The 16375-nt window shown below is 50.3% G+C and overlaps 1 protein-coding gene across 2 annotated transcripts in view; it reads left to right on the top strand.

The window, feature by feature from the left end:
* Positions 1-2386: 2386 nt before the first annotated feature.
* Positions 2387-16375, top strand: part of CTDSPL (CTD small phosphatase like) — a 77627-nt gene continuing 63638 nt past the window's right edge. Inside the window, exon 1 of one of the 2 annotated variants that reach the window (XM_072599184.1) lies at positions 2387-2598. In XM_072599184.1, the coding sequence (XP_072455285.1) occupies positions 2514-2598 (85 nt within the window). In that variant the 5' untranslated portion in view covers positions 2387-2513. The remainder of the gene's footprint in view (positions 2599-16375) is intronic. The other variant, XM_072599185.1, reaches the window with a different exon arrangement.

The raw sequence follows: 16375 nt of genomic DNA, 5'->3' as shown, positions 1-16375 counted from the left end.
CAAGCCCTGGAAGCCAGGATCATGGGGCACGAGCCCAGGGATGCTTTGGAGGCAGCATCTGGAGGGATTAATGCTACGTAGAAACAGAGCTAAATTGTGAACCCAATCTCTCATTTTTTTCCCTGAACCTAAGGTGGTTGAGAGGGATTATGCCCTTGGCTCTTGGGAGGTACAGATGTGTTCTTGTTCTGTCTCTGAAGTCAATATTCCTTATTAAAGATAAGTGGCTGTTAAGCAGTTAGTTGAAATAGGGAGTTTGGACTCTTGAAATGGGGCACCACAGTTGATGGGGACTTGGCCAAGGGCTGAGACAAGAGAAACTCCCCTCCTCAAACTCCTTAAGAGTGAAGAGACCAGGGGAGAGTGAAATGTAACAGTCCTGGTGGTCAGGCTGTTGAGCTAAAGTGGTGGCTGTTCCAAGTACATCCCCTCCATTGAAACTGAGTGTCAAAGGAAGCCAGGGACACCAGAAGGGACAGCATTCCAGTCCCAGCGCACAGCTACTTGGATGGAAAAGGCAGGGAATTGGTAGATGGAAAGCCTGAGGAACAGAAAGACGAAAGTCAATGGAAGAACTGTAGGAAGGGGCTAGGTTGTGAAACAGCATTCTCTATTTGGCACCATGTCCAATCACTTCTCCCCTCCTCCGTAAACTCCAGGGCCAAATATAGGCTCTTCTGACTTGCAGGCAGAGCCCCACCCTAGCCTTCTGGCCTTCCTGCCCTCTACGACCCAGCCCACTGGTCTGCATTGTCTTGGGCAGGCAGTCCCGGGTCGGAAGGCTGGGAATGCCCTCCTGCCTCACCTTCCCCTTTCCTGATCCCTTCCCCCAACCCCCTCCCCAGCTGCTCCAGCCTCCTTCACCTGGAAACAAAGGTCGTTTCTTGTGTCTGTAGTCTGTGAACAGTTCGATAGGCACCGGTTGTCTCTCAATGTAGTGGCAGACCCTTGTGAACCACCTTGCTGTTTGCGGTCTGTACTGAGCCCGGTGCCAAACGAAGTTCAGTTAACCGTGTGACACAGCCCAGCCCTTCTTAAACCCTGTGGAATCGAGGGAATGCCAGGCTCTCTTTGGGGGGGGGGGGTTCCGTATGTGCTGATCTGTGGAGGATGAGCTGGGAAATGGAGAAGCTGGACGCTGACTGCAGGAGCCCCGGGGGAGGTGGTGCGGGGAGCCAGCGGGCACAAGGGGGCCGGCGGAGAAGGTGGCCCCCCTCCCGGATGGCCCAGGTCCTGCACCTTGGGCCGGCTGAACGCCCCCAGGAGTTACTTTGTATCCACCAGGCCAGCCGTGTCCCTCGGAGGGCGAGAGTCGGTCCCTGCTCGCCCAGGACCCGGAGCGAGAGCGTAAGGAGGGCTTGGGGATGGGCTGGCCGACTGCGGGGACCCTGCGGCGCCCCGGAAGCCCCTGGGCCCTTGCCCCCTTAGTTAACGCCTGTGGGAGTCGGGGTTCAAATCCCCCCCCCCATAAAGGCGCCAGAGCGGACTGTACCGCCGCCTCCCCTCCCCCGCGCTCCTTCAAGCGCTCTGGGCCGCCTTGGACAGGTGAGACGGGCCCCGCCCCCTGCCCTGCATGCTGCGGCCCGCGGGCACGGGCACCGCCTCGCCCTGTGCCAGCCCCTGGGGGGATCCACCGTAGCAGGGGGCCGCGGGCGTGCGGACGGCCCCGCGCCAGCCTGGACTTGCCCCCGTGCACCGACCCGGGGGGCCCGCAGAGGGACGCCCCCACCCCCACCCGGGGCAGGTGGCGGGTCCCTAAGCGGGCGGGGCTGCACGCCCACACCCCATGGACACACCCCCAGGGCACGGGGCTCACGCCCACACACCCAGAGGCACAGACGCGCGCACGCGGACCGGGCCCCGGCGCACCCACCCCCAGCCCACGCGCGGCCTGGGGAGGACGAGGCCGTGGGCTCCCGCCCGGCTCCCGCCCGCTCCGGCCCCGGGAAGGCGAAGGCCTCGCTCTCCCACCCGCGCGCAGCCTCCCTGGCTCCGCCCATCCCGTGACCCCTCCCCGCCCAGGCTCCGCCCACCACGCGGGCCACGCCCCCATCCGGCCCGCCCCTTGTTTACCAGGTTCTGGAGCCTCGGCTCTCCCTCCCTCCCCCAAGGTCCGGCCCTGCCGGGGGCGGGGCCATAGCCGCTTGGAGCCGGCCCCGCCCCAGTCCCCGCCCCCTCGGCTCGGCTCCCTCCCCTCCCCTCCCCTGGGCTCGGGGCCCGGCCTGTGGCGGCGGCGGGGGCGCGGGCGGGGGCGCGGGCGCGGGCGCGGACGCGGGCTCCAGGGCCGGCTCTGTGTCCCCGGCGGCGCGGCCCGGGATTCATGGTGAGGAGGCGGCGGCGGCGGCGGCGGGGGCCGGGGCCGGGGCCGGGGCCGGGGCGGAGCGGCAGCGGCGGCGGCGGACACGGACGCGGGCACGGGCGCGGCGACGGGAGCTGGAGGCCGGAGCGGGCGGCCCAGCGCGGCCCTGCGGGGGCCCCCCCTCCCCGGGCCGCCTCGGCCGGGATCGGGGCCCATGGACGCCCCGTCCGTCATCACCCAGGTGACCAACCCCAAGGAGGACGAGAGCAGCCCGACCCCCCGCAGCGGGCCCGACAAAGGTGAGGGGGCGGGGGCGGGGCGGGCCCCCCAGCTGCGAGCGCGCCCCGGCCTCGGCCCCAGGCCGGGCAGGCCTCCTGGCACCCCCACTTGGCCCCGGTCTGGCCCCGGTCCGGCCCCGGTCCGCGCCGGGCGGAAGCTGGCCAGACGCCGGGGCCGGGTGCACCCCGGGGCGCCCCCATCCCTGCCTGCGCCCATCGATCTCCGAAGGGGGACGGGACTTGGCCCTTTGGAGGAAGGAGAGCCCCGAGATGGGGGCCCCGTGGTCAGAGGGGCCCAGGGGGTCCGTCGGTGCCCCTGGCAAGTTTCTAAGTTGCTGTTAGCCTGAGGAGGAGGAAGGAGGAGCCCCCTCCCCCCCGGGCCAGGGCAGGGGACCCCCAGCTGGGCCGCCTGGCATCGACGGGCTGGGGGCCGTCACTGGGGGAAAGGGGCTCTGGCTCTGCTGGGAGCCCTGTGGGGAGGTGAGGCAGAGCCCACCAGGTGTAGGGTGTGTCTGTGTGGGGGAGGAGTCCGCTGCCCCCTCCCCAGGGCCTGCCCCCCCCCGAGCCTGGGTCTGGCCCCCTGCTCTGCCCCTTGTACTGGCTGGCTCCAGCGGGGCCCAGAGGACAGCAGGTTGGGTAAGTGGGCCAAGGAGCAGGGCACGGAGGCAGGCCCACCAGGGCATCTTCCCGGTGCTCTTGGCTGGGCTCCCTGGGGCTCCCTTACACACACAGACACACAGAGACACACACACAGAGACACAGAGACACACACACACAGACACACACACACACAGACACAGACACACACACACACACACACACACACACACACACAGAGACAGTCTGGCCAAACTTTGCCAGCCTGGTGCGTGCCCAGCATGCTGAGTGGCTCCTGGGGCCTACGATAGGGAGCCTTTTCCGTGGGGGGCTTCTGGGGCCTCCCACAGCTGCTCTGAGTGGCCATGGTTGGAGGCCCAAAGAGGCCTGTACCCAAGGGGGGGGCAGCCACATGCTCTGCCTGTCTTCAGTGTGGGTTCTGAAGCACTCTTTGATTATTTCCATCTCTTTAGCGACTCCCCAGGCCTGGTGAGGGAAATTCCAAACTTAGGCCTTTCCTGTTCCTGAAGGGGGTTGGAAGGATCCATCATCCCCAAATACTCAGTGGCTTGAAATCCACTTGATCCGTGTTCAGTGATCAGATTCTCTAATAATTTAGCTTCCAATTTGGGGGAGGGAAATTCAGTTCCGGTGAAGAAACCAAGCCCTTCTGCCCTGATGGCCCCGGGGCCAGGCCCTCTGTCCCGTTTGGTTGGGCTGTGTTGAATGTTCTGTGTTCTGGAGGAGAGTGGAGGCTTACCAGACAAGCTTGGGTCACTGAGCTTTTGGAGAGCACTTTGCTGACAGTTCCCAGATTTCCCTAAGAAGAATGTGGATTTACTTTTGCATTTGTTCCAGAGACTTTCAGAATTGAATTGTGGCTAAACTGTACCGGGTTATGTTGTTATCCTGCAAATTAAAAAGCAAACAAAACACAGCTTTTGGAAAGAAATCGATGTGCTATTTGGTAAGGCACTGAAGTGGTTGGCAGGCAGCTAGAGCAAGTTCCCTTCAGCTAACTGGTCTCTTTCCAGGCTGTTTCCACCGAGATAGGACAGCTGGGTTTTGGTGGGCTTCTCCCTTTGTGGGGAAGAGACCCACGTCTGAATTACCTCACTAATGACTGAATTTCTTCCTGAGTCCCCTGGCTTTTCAGCTTCATGAAATGGATAGGAACAGGCCGAATTGTCCGGAGTTCTGTACCTGTCTTTGGGTGGAATCAAGCCATTCAAAGGGGAAGGCAAGGAGTTTCACCTTCCCACCTAGTTCAGGAACCATTCTAGGCCAGCCAGTTGAAAAGCCTCCTCCCTGGGCTCTGTTTAAACCTCATTGTCCTTCCACCAGGCTCAGTGCTGAGTGGCAGTCCTCCAGATGGATGAACTTCTCAGGACAGTTGGCACATGCTCAGAAAGGCAGGGGCCTTTTTTCAGGCCTGAGAACTAGAATTAAAGTCTGAGTTGTCCACCAAGACTGACTCTAGAATTCACAAGCACTCTGGATTAAAATCTCTGTTTCTTTTTTTTAATAATGGTTTTTAAACATTTCTTTTTAAATTTTTGAGTTCTGAATTCTCTCGTTCCCACTCTACCCTCACCCACTGAGAAGGCAAAAAAATGTTATCTCCATAAATTTCTTACGGTCCCCTGTAGTCGGCAAATTGATTAGTATAGAGGAGGGTGAGTAGGAGCCCATGGCCTAGGACAGGAAAAGGGGAGTAGGGGGTGCTCTCAAGGACGGCATCCTGCCAAAACAATACAAACGATTTTGAAGAGGAAGAAAGGGGAGCTGTCCACACAGGCTGATGTGGCTGCACAGGGAACTCCTTTCACCAAGCAAGATTTTTAAGAAGGTTATGAGGTGGAAGGCGATAGAGGAAACTGAGGACAAGGACAGAAAGGCAGACTTGACTTGTTAGAATAAGGCCAGGAAGGCTGAAACCCAGAAGGAGTCAAGACAATGGCCAATGCTGAGGAAGACAAAGGAGGGCAAGAGAAAGATCCAAGGGGAAGGAGGTGATATCAGGGCACAGGGGCGCTGACAAGAAGTGACAAAAGTGACTTATGAGAAGAAGAGATAAGTAGGGAAGCCCCTTACTGCCCTTGAGGAGCCCCCAGGTCCCAAAGACAATGAACTTTCTCAAACCAGGAGAGTATCCCAAAACTGGGGGGAAAGGGAGAGGTGCCAGAGGCCTCGAGGCATGTCATTGTATCTTCTTCCAAAGCTGACCTGTTGGATTTCCATTTGATTCCAAACATGATTGTAGACTGTGTTATTAGTGAGATGTTTGGTGGGGACTTGGAGAAGGTAGCAGTGATCACTGGGAGCCAGCTCACACCAAAGCTCACTGCTTTTTTTTGACAGTTACTCCTTCCCCTTTCTGCCATCTCTTTAAGGTTTAGAAAGCACCTCATACACATTATTTCATTTTATCCTAGCCACCTTGGAGGGGAGGTGCTGTACTCTATTGACTTTACAGATGAGGAAACAAGTTAAGTGACTAGTGTCTGTGGCATGTCTTCTTGATTCAGGTCGTCTTGACTCCAGCTCTGTCGTCTGGGTTGCCTCTAGATGGGAAATGCTGTAAAATGGAATGGACAGTTATTTCTCCAACGAATAAGAGAAAGGCTGTCATGTTACGATGTGGACAATTGAGAAGATTGTGGGCTAGCCCGTGGTATAATTATAGATGACGGTTCAAGTTTTGTTTAATAACCAGACCAAAGGAGATGGTGACTGGACCAATATTATCTTGGAATCTGGGTTCCCCATTTGCTCCATCCTTGGCCCCATGGTATTTAACCGTTTTTTCAATGACTTAAAATTTGCAGAAGAAATGGAGCAGGAGAAGGAAGGCTAACATTTTAGATTCCCAAATTGGAATCCCAAAAGCTGACAATTGACTTAAACCATCAGTTGAGTGTACTTAGATAAAATGTAATAGGATCAATGTAAAGTAGTACTTTGGGTTACAAAAATCAATTGCCTTGAGAGAGAATGTGTAAGAGGTGATGAGACAAGGAAGTGTTCATAAGGGGTTTTCGCGTCTGCTCCAAACTCCATATGCGCAGAGGATGAGCTGGCCAGAAAAGCTCATATAGCCCCATCCATGGCAGAGAAGAGGCATCTCCAGAATCACGCAGGCAGCAAGCCTGCTGGGCCCTGCTCTTGGGGGCGGTACTCTGGGGACCCCGTTTTAGGAAGGCCCATTAACCAGACTGACCATGTCAAGAAGACAGCAACTATATACTAGGAAGGCCTTGGAACCATGACTCAAAAGATCACATTCAATTCTTGTGCATTTATTAAATGCTTATTTCCATTTTATCCTGTCTGTAGGTTGTTTGTACATAGTTATCCACATGTATCTCCCCCACTAGGCTGGGAGCTGTTGGAGGGCAGGGACCTTGTTTTGGGCTTTCATTGTGTACTCTGGCACCTAATAGGCACTCCATAGATGTTTATTGCCTGGCTGGCTGTGGCCTGGAGAAGAGGTTGGTGCACATGCTCACGGCATGAGGTGGGCAGAGCTTATAGCTTTCTTCAAGGGTTTGAAGGGCTGGCATATGCTGAGAGAGATCATATTGGCTCTGAAGAACTGGCAGAAAGGGGGAGATGCGGTCCAGGTGGGGAGGGGCTGGATGGAAAAGAGAAACTTCCGTATGAGAAGCGACCCAAAGACAGAGCTGTCTGGAGAGCTGCGAGACCTCCATCCCTGAAGGTCTGTGAATGGAGGCTCGGTGGTCATTTGGTTTGGGCTTTTGGTGGTCAGTGGTCCCATCTGGAGCTGTTTCTTGCTTCAGCTGTGGGTTGAAGCTCCTACGCCCCTTCTTCTAACATTGACCCTCTGTGATTCAGATTTTGGCCTCTCCGTCTTCACCTTGATTGCTTCCTTAAGAATACCTAGACTCATAAAATGTTGGTGCTGGGAATCATAGCTAGAGGGCTTCTTTTTGGAGCCCTCAGAACCCATCAAGGTCAGGTGACTTGCTCAGGGTCTCACAGATAGGAGGTGACAGGGCCAGGATTTGAAGGCAGATCCTCCTTCCCCAACCCAGTGCCCTGCCTGTCAATGGGAAGGAGACCCCCACTCCTGGAAGTGTCCAAGGATTAACCAAGCCAGATGCTGAGGAACGTGGATGCAGGCCAACCCCTAGACCACATTCTGCACATTGCCTTTCCTCGGTTTCTGAGAGAGGGCTTTCTGCATCCTTGGAGATCTGTATGCTATGGAGAAAGCCAGGCTGGGCATCAGAGAGCACCTTCATGGGTGTATGTGTTACAGCCATGAATGACAGCGCCGAAAGTGGCTTCATCTCCAGATTATGATAACAAAGAAAATGGCCAATGACCGCCTGGGCTCCAGTTTTCCTGTATGTTCTCTGACTTAAAGCCTGAGTCATTTAAGATCTTCTGGAAAGGAGACACAGGGCAGAAAGGGGGCCCTATGGGGGGGGCAGGGCTGCAATGCCTTGGTGGCTTTGTGGAGCTCCCTGCTACCCGTTGTAAAGAACCTGAGATCTACCCAGGTCTAGGTATAGCAAGGCCAGGCTCTGACTGGCTGAGTCTGTTTTTGGCTGAGGGCTTGTGCTGCTGCTGCCCCTACCCTGTCCTTTAGGCCACACTGGGGCCAGCTGGAGGAAGGCCAGGGAGACAGATTAGCTGGTGCCCAAGTCAGGAAGGCTCAGAGAGTTGAGTACATGGCTCCCAGTCACCTGCAGGACCTGGCTTGCCTGACTCTCTATTGGACTGGTAGGAGACAAGACAAAGCTCCTTTGAATGCTCATGGGGAGCTGGCCTGAGTGTTCAGGGTGCAGTGGGAGACCACTCTGGGAGTGAGGAGGGAGATAATTGGAAGCAAGGCCACGTGCCTCTGGTGTTCGGAGAAGGGGGGCCATGAGCCAGCCCCTCAGGAGGAGGCCAGTTTGGGACTGAGCCTTGTCTCTGGCTGGGGCCAATCAGGACAGCCCTTGCTATTGGGGGTGGGCCTTTCCTCTTAGCCCAGGATCAACTGGCACATAGAACCAGGGAAAGAATATCCCTCGGTAGGTGGTACCAGTCTCAATCTGGTTTGGGTTTATTTAAGGCTGAAAACATTTCAAAAACCAGCACTCCCTGTAAGATGTGCAAATGGTTTCTAGATTAAATATGTGTGAGCATATCTGTGGATATTTTCTCATTTTCAAATGGCTCGGAATGTGGGCATTGCTCAGGGGATGCCAAGCCTCATCTACACTGCACTTTGAGGGCAACCCTGAGGGAAGCAGGTTCTTCTTTCATCTGCATTTTACAGAGGATTATACTGAAGGTCAGACAAGGGAAATGACTTGGCCAAGGTCAGGAAAGTGTCTGGGGCTTTCTGGTTGCCTTTGCCCGCTGTACCACTCTTGGGTAAATGCTGTGAGTGCTTTTGGTGCGGAGGCTTTAAATCTACGAAGCTCTGATTCCAAACAGTCCTGGGGCATTGGCCGGCCAGAGAAAGGCAGCCAGTCTGCTTGTGGATATTTCAGAAAGTGGCTTCAAGAACTACGTGTGACTGAACTCTGAGGGCAGCCTGACTCGTTTTTGACTTTGTCCCTAGGATCTCACCCAGGGCCTGGTATGAAGTACACATTTAATGAACTCTCACTGAATTGAATTGGCATATCAGACATTCATTTATTAGCGTGTGACCTTGAGCAAGTCATTTCACCTTTGTCTGCCTCAAGTTTCCTCAACTGTAAAATGGGGATAATACCAGCATCTACGTCACATGATTACTGTGAAGATCAAATGGGATAAAGCACACAGCACAGTCCTTGGCACATAGTAGGTGTTAAATAAGTGTGATTATTATCATTTCATTTGAGTGTAAGTGAGTGGGGCAGAAGAGCTAACCTTTGAATAGTTCTGCAGTGTGCGAGGATGGCTTTTGTCAGGGAGGCGGAGGCAGCCTTGATGGTTCTGAGTTGGACAGTCACTTCTGGCTTCCCTGGGCCAGGAGTGAGAGAGAGAGAGAGAGAGAGAGAGAGAGTATATGTCTGTGTGTGTGTGTGTGGTATGTGTGTGATATGTGTGGTGTGTGTCTGTGTGTGTGTGGTGTGTGTGGTGTGTGTCTGTGTGTGTGTGGTATGTGTGTGGTGTGTGTCTGTGTGTGTGTGGTGTGTGTCTGTGTGTGTGTGTGGTGTGTGTCTGTGTGTGTGTGGTATGTGTGTGGTGTGTGTCTGTGTGTGTGTATGTGTGTGTCTGTGTGTGTGTGGTGTGTGTCTGTGTCTGTGTGTCTGTGTGTGTGGTATGTGTCTGTGTGTGTGTGGTGTGTGTCTGTGTGTGTGTCTGTGTGTCTGTGTGTCTGTGTGTGGTGTGTGTGTGGTGTGTGTCTGTGTGTGTGTGGTATGTGTGGTGTGTGTCTGTGTGTGTGTGGTATGTGTGTGGTGTGTGTCTGTGTGTGTGTGTCTGTGTCTGTGTGTGTGTGGTGTGTGTCTGTGTGTGTGTGGTATGTGTGTGGTGTGTGTCTGTGTGTGTGTGTGGTATGTGTGTGGTGTGTGTCTGTGTGTGTGTGGTATGTGTGTGGTGTGTGTCTGTCTGTGTGTCTGTGTGTGTGTGTCTGTGTCTGTGTGTGTGTGGTGTGTGTCTGTGTGTGTGTGGTATGTGTGTGGTGTGTGTCTGTGTGTGTGTGTGGTATGTGTGTGGTGTGTGTCTGTGTGTGTGTGGTATGTGTGTGGTGTGTGTCTGTCTGTGTGTCTGTGTGTGTGGTATGTGTCTGTGTGTGTGTGTGGTGTGTGTCTGTGTGTGTGTATGTGTGTGGTGTGTGTCTGTGTGTCTGTGTGTGTGTGGTATGTGTGTGGTGTGTGTCTGTGTGTGTGTGTGGTGTGTGTGGTGTGTGTCTGTGTGTGTGTGTGTCTGTGTGTGTGTGGTATGTGTGGTGTGATTATCTTTTTTGATGGAATCCAGTGTGGTCAGGCATATGTATGCAGCCAGAGGCCCCCAGCCCCATAATTCAACCAGACCCAGGCATAGATCAGAACTTCCGCTCCAATGGGAGGGGCTGCCTCCCATTCCTGACTGAATGGGCCCTTTGTATCTGCAGTCTGCGTCTGCTGTGCCTTTCGAGGCGGGCCTGCCAGGATGGATGCTGGGTGCGGATCTCTGGCCCCTGTTCCAGTCTGATGAGGTGCCCTCTCATCGCTCACTGACTGGGCTGATGTTCCCTTTCAGAATTCAGGTTGATGCACTAGAGGCCAGGCTAGCCATTGGGGCTCCTCTGTATCAGCCCAGCCTTCTTAAAGGTGCCTATGTAATGCCCAGAGATGATGGATTCCAGCAGAAAGCCAGGCTGTGCTTTTAAATTGCAGATAATACCAACCTTCCCAAATCTAATCAGTGCTCAGGCTTCATAATTAACATGCCATAAATTTTTTCCAAATAACTTGGCTCCCTTACATTAAATTCACAATCCATTGACTTTGCTTTCAAAGGCTTCACTATACCTAAAGGAAAAGGAAAAATCTCCGTGCCCTCTGCTCAGGTTTTATTCCCCTCTTCAAAGCAGTTTCTCAGAATTTTAATATTGGGTGTGGAGTGTGGGGTGGGCAGGTTTTTGTTAGGACACCAAACGTTAGGTTCTTAAGGAATCTGAGTTTCACCCAATGGGCAAGCTTTCATTGGTTTATTACATGCCTGCTGTGTGGCAGGTCCTGGGCTAAGCACCAGGGAAACAATGCTTGTCCTTAAGGCCCTTCCATTCTACTGAAGAAAAATATGCTCTCTGCCTTGTTGCACTGTTCCATCTCCATATTTATGAGTGCCTGCTTTTTTGGCTTTTATTGACCTGTTAGAGGTCCTGCAGAAGCTTAAATAGCAAAGCATTTCTCAATTTAGGGAGACAGAGTCCAGATGATTGGAACTTTGGTTTCATGCACTCTTGGTGGGGGAGGAGAGAAGCTTTTTATTCAATAAGGAAAGGCTAGAGGAAGGTCTGATTCCCCAAGGTATAGCTGGAAGCCCCCCTCAGATAGCAGAGAAGTGGAGGCCCATTGAGTACAAGGGACTTGCCCAAAGTCACACAGGTTAGACCAAGTGCCAGAAGCCAGACTCAAACTTGGCTCAGTGAAGTTCTGATCTGTGCCTTTCAGATCATCAGTATAGGAGGTAACATGGGTACCTAGTACCAGTGAGGGAGGGTGGACAGGATAGGAGGCCTTCAGACATGAGTGTATGTGGGGGAGGCATTGGCCTTAGAAAATCCTCTGCTTCCTTTGAGCTTCCATAAACATTTATTACAAGCCTACTGTATGTCAGGGGTACAAAGAAAAAAATGAACCAGGCTCTGCCTCGGTGGTGCTCATATTCTGCTGAGATGATGCAACATGTAAACAGAGGAGTACATGAGATCGTTTGAGCAGGAGGGAAGGGGCATGCCAAACTCCAGGGATGGGGAAGGCCCTCCAGAGGAGGTGGCTCTGGAACGGAGCCTTGGAGGAAGTCAGGCTAAAAGGAGGCCAGTGTGCCTAGATCCCTGAGGGCACACAGGGGAGCCATGTGCAGTAGAGCTGGAAAAGGGAGTTGGTGCCAGCTGGTAAAGGGCTTTCAGTAGCAGAGGCAGCGGGAGCCCCAGGAGGAAGGCTCTGGCAAGAGACCACTGTGCTGGTTTCATCAGATCGCTTTGGAGGCTGGATTGCAGAAGGCAGAGGCAGGAAGCCAGGAGGCTGGGGAGGAGGCTATGACAGTAGTCTAGGTAAGAAGTGGGTTGTGAGGACCAGGCCCCTGAGCAGTAGCTCACTCTGGGAGGGAGAGATGTTCCAAGGGAGCCATTGAGGCTTAGTGCTGATCTGATATGGGGCTGAGGGAGCAGGAACTTGGAGATGGAGCTGGGGTGGGGTGGGCGGGGAGCAGATCCCAGTGACTGGAAGGATAATGGAGCCCTCGACAGAAAGAGGAATGGACCAAGGGTAGGATCCTCCCTGCCCTCTAAGATGGGGCTCACTGGACAGCTAGATGGGCGTCCAAAGCACAGGGGCGCTTTTGGCCTTGGTTCTAATCTTAACCTGCTAACTAGCCTGCTTAGCTCCCACTGGCCTCATGCTCCCTCCCCTGGCTTGGGAGGAGAAGAAACCAGAGTTGTAACACAGTCCTGAACCTTACTAAAGAAACACTCCTTTTTTTCCCTCTTTAATTAATTTATTTTTAGTTTTCAACATTCAGTTCCATAAGAGTTTGTCTTCCAGATTTTCTCCCCATTTATCTCCTCCTCCCACCCCAAGACAGCGTGTAATTTGATGTAGGCTTTCTCTGTGTAGTAAACCTGTTTTCACATTAGGCATATTGTAAAGGAGAGTTAGAACCAATGGGAGAAGCCATGAGATATAAGAAAAATAAAACAAAAGAAGAGAGAGTAAATAGTCTACTTCCATCCGCATCCAGACTCCAAGTTCTTTTTCTGGATGTGGATGGCATTTTCCATCGTAAGTCTTTTGGATTGTCTTGGATCCTTGCAAGAGTTAAGTCGATCAAAGTTAGTCATGAAACAATGTTGCTGTTACTGTATACAATGTTCTCCTGGTTTTACTCATTTCATTCAGCATCAGTTCATGTAAGTCTTTCCAGGTATCTCTGAAGTCCGCCTGCTCATTATTTCTTATGGAATGATAATATTTCATTACATTCCTACACCACAGCTTGTTCAGCCCATTAATGTGCAGTTCTTGGCTACCACAAAAAGAGCTGCTGTAAGTATTTTTGTGCCCATGGGTCCTTCTCCCATTTGTATGATCTCTTCAGGGTACAGCCCTGGAAGCGGTATTGCTGGTCAGAGGGTGTTCACATTTTATGGCTGTTTGGGCATAGTTCCAAATTGCTCTCCAGAACATTTGGGCCGGTCCACAACTCCACTCTCCATGCACTAGTGTTTCAGTTTCCCATCTCTTCACTTCAGCATTTATTGTTTTCCTGTTTTGTCACATCGGCCAGTCTGATAGGTGTGATGTGGTACCTCAGAGTTGTTTTAATTTATCTTATCAATAGTGATGTAGAGCATTTTTTCATATGACTGTAGATAGGCTTTAAGTTCTTCCTCTGAAAACTGCCTCTTCATATCCTTTGACCATTTATCAACTGAGGAATGACTTGTATTCTTATAAATTTGACTCAGTTCTCTGTATATTTTAGAAATGAGGCCTTTATCAGACACACTGGTTGTAAAAATCCTTTTCTAGTCTTCTGCTTCCCTCCTAATCTTGGTTGCATTGGCTTTGTTTGTGCAGAGACTTTTCAATTTAATGTAATTAAAATTATTCATTTTGTACTTCATAATGTTCTCTTGTTTGGTCATAGATTCTTCCATTCTCCATAAATCTGACAGGTAAACAATTCCTTGCTCTCCCAGTTTGCTTATAGTACCAACCTTTATATCTAAATCGTTTACCCACTTTGACTTTACTTTGGTATACAGCGTGAGATGTTGGTCCATGCCTAGTTTCTGCTATACCATTTTCTAGTTTCCTCAACAGTTTTTGTCATATAGTGAGTTCTTATCCCAGAAGCTGGAGTCTTTGGGTGTATCAAATAGTAGATAATTATAGTCATTGACTACTGTGTCTTGTGTACCTAACCTATTCCACTAATCTACCCCTTTATTTCTTAGCCAGTACCAAGTGTTTTTAATGATTGCTGCTTTAAATACAATTTGAGATCTGGTAGGGATAGGCCGCCTTGCCTTGCATTTCTTTTCATTAATTCCCTTGATATTACGGACCTTTTGTTTTTCCAGATGAATTTTGTTATTTTTTCTGGCTCTAACAAATAATTTTTTGGTAACTTGATTGATATGGCACTGAATAAGTAAATTAATTTAGGTAGGATTGTCCTTATTATATTTGCTCAGCCTCCCTGTGAGCAACTGATGTTTTTCCAGTTATTTAGATCTGACTTTGTGTGAAAAGCGTTTTGTAATTGTGTTCATATTGTCCCTTGGTTTGTTTTGGCAAGTAGACTCCCAACTATTTTATGTCTACAGTAACTTTAAATGGAATTTCTCTTGCTGTTGGGCTTTGTTAGTAATATATAGAAATGCTGATGATTTATGTGAATTTATTTTATATCCTGCAACTTTGCTAAAGTTATTATTTCAAGTAAATTTTACTTGATTCTCTAAGTATATCATCATATCAGCTGCAAATAGTGATAACTTACTTTCTTCTTTATGTGTTCTCATTCCCTCAATTTCTTTTTCTTCTCTTCTTGCTAAAGCTAACATTTCTAGTGTCATGTTGAGTAACAGTGGTGATAATGGACATCCTTGTTTCACCCTGATCTTATTGGAAATGCTTCTGGCTTATCCCCATTACATACAATGCTTGCTGAAGGTTTTAGGTAGACGCTACTTATCATTTTAAGGAAGGCTCCATTCATTCCTATGTTCCCTAGTGTTTTTAATAGGAATGCATGTTATGTTTTGTCAAAAGTTTTTTCTGCATTTCTTGAAATAATCACATGGTTTCTGTTAGTTTTGTTGTTGATGTAGTCAGTCTTGCCAGTAGTTTTCCTGATATTGACCCAGCCCTGCCTTTCTGGTATAAATCCCACCTGCTCATAGTGTATTATTCTTGTAATATGTTGCTGTAATCTTTCTGCTAATATTTTGTTTAACATTTTTGTGTCGATATTCATTAGGGAAATTGGTCCATGATTTTGTTTCTCTGTTTTGGCTCTTCCCGGTTTAGGGATCAGAACCATATTTGGATCATAAAAAGTACTGGGTAGGACTCCTTCTTTAGCTATTTTCTCAAATAGTCTCTATAGTATTGGAATTAATTGTTCTTTAAATGTTTGGTAGAATTCACTTGTCAATCCGTCTGGCCCTGGAGATTTTTTCGTAGGGAGTTCATTGATGGCTTGTTCAATTTCTTTTTCTGAGATGGGGTTAAGTATTTTATTTCCTCTTCTGTTAATCTGGGCAATTTATATTTTTGTAAATATTCATCCATCGCACTAAGATTATCAAATTTATTGGCATACAGTTGGGCAAAATAACTCCTAATTATTGTTTTACTTACCTCTTCATTGGAGGTGAAGTCACCCTTTTCATTTTGAATGTTGGTCATTTGTTTTTCTTCTTCCTTTTTTTTAAAAATCAAATTAACCAAAGGTTTATCTATTTTATTAAAACCAACTCTTAGTTTTATTTATTAGTCCAATAGTTTTCTTATTTTCAATTTTATTAATCTCTCCTTTGATTTTCAGTATTTCTAATTTGACATTTAAGTGGGGATTTTTAATTTATTTTTTTTCTAGCTTTTTTAGTTGCATTCCCAATTCATTGATCTCCTTAAAGAAACACTCTTGGTGCTGCCTCTGGGGACATGGAGGTGCTGGCGTTTCTCACTTGTTGCAGGTTTGCAGCTCAACTTTATAAAGAGAAAATAGGCTGGGGGGTCCTTGAAGCAATTTGTAGATGTCTTCACACTGGATTTGGAAGGGGAGTTGACCGGCACTTTTACTGTGTGGCTGACTTGCCAGCATCCTCATCCCTATTTGTGTCTTAGTGTGTCCTCTGGTTCTTGTTGTTCGGGACAATGCACGCAACCTTCTTTCCTTCTGTGGCTCTGGAATCATCTCCCCTTGTTGCAGGAGAATTCTAGAATGTTTTTTGATGTCATGGAAATTCATTAAGTAACAAAGCAAATGTTTCTCCATGTGTTCATTCCATTATAGGAGATGGCCAGATGGGCCCTTCCTGGTGAATGTGCTAGGGTTGCTGTGGGCCTGTGTTTTGTGTTGGGATTTTTGTAGGAATTTGTCAAGGAAAACTTGGTTAAAGGAGTTTTCCAAGCAATATAGAAAAGCTTTGGTGCTAACCCAGCTTTAGTGCTTGTGAAGAGCCAGCCTTTGGGCATCCCACACATCAGCAGGGATCATGGCAGGTTTTGGTGTGGAGTTCAGATGTGGAGTTCATGAAAGCTACCTGGGTTTTTGTCGTGAGCATTTGGGCAAAGCAGGGAAACCTTAGGCAAACACAACAGGAGGTCAGCAGAGTCCTGAGGGTGAGAGGAGCCAGACCAGCCCCATTGCTCCCTTCCCTCCTTAGACCCCAGCTGGAGGACTATGTCCCTTTTGGGAGGGACACAGACAAGCTTCAGAGAAGGTGATCAAGATGGCGGAGAGTGGTCAGACTGTGCTGGGCTAAGGGCATCGAGACCTTTTGAGTTTATGTAGCCTGGAGGTGAGAAGA

Source organism: Notamacropus eugenii, chromosome 3, assembly GCF_028372415.1.
Source record: "Notamacropus eugenii isolate mMacEug1 chromosome 3, mMacEug1.pri_v2, whole genome shotgun sequence".
Classification (NCBI taxonomy): Eukaryota; Metazoa; Chordata; class Mammalia; order Diprotodontia; family Macropodidae; genus Notamacropus; species Notamacropus eugenii.
The sequence above is the reverse complement of the archived record's forward strand: the minus strand, read 5'-3'. Positions and strand labels throughout refer to the sequence as shown.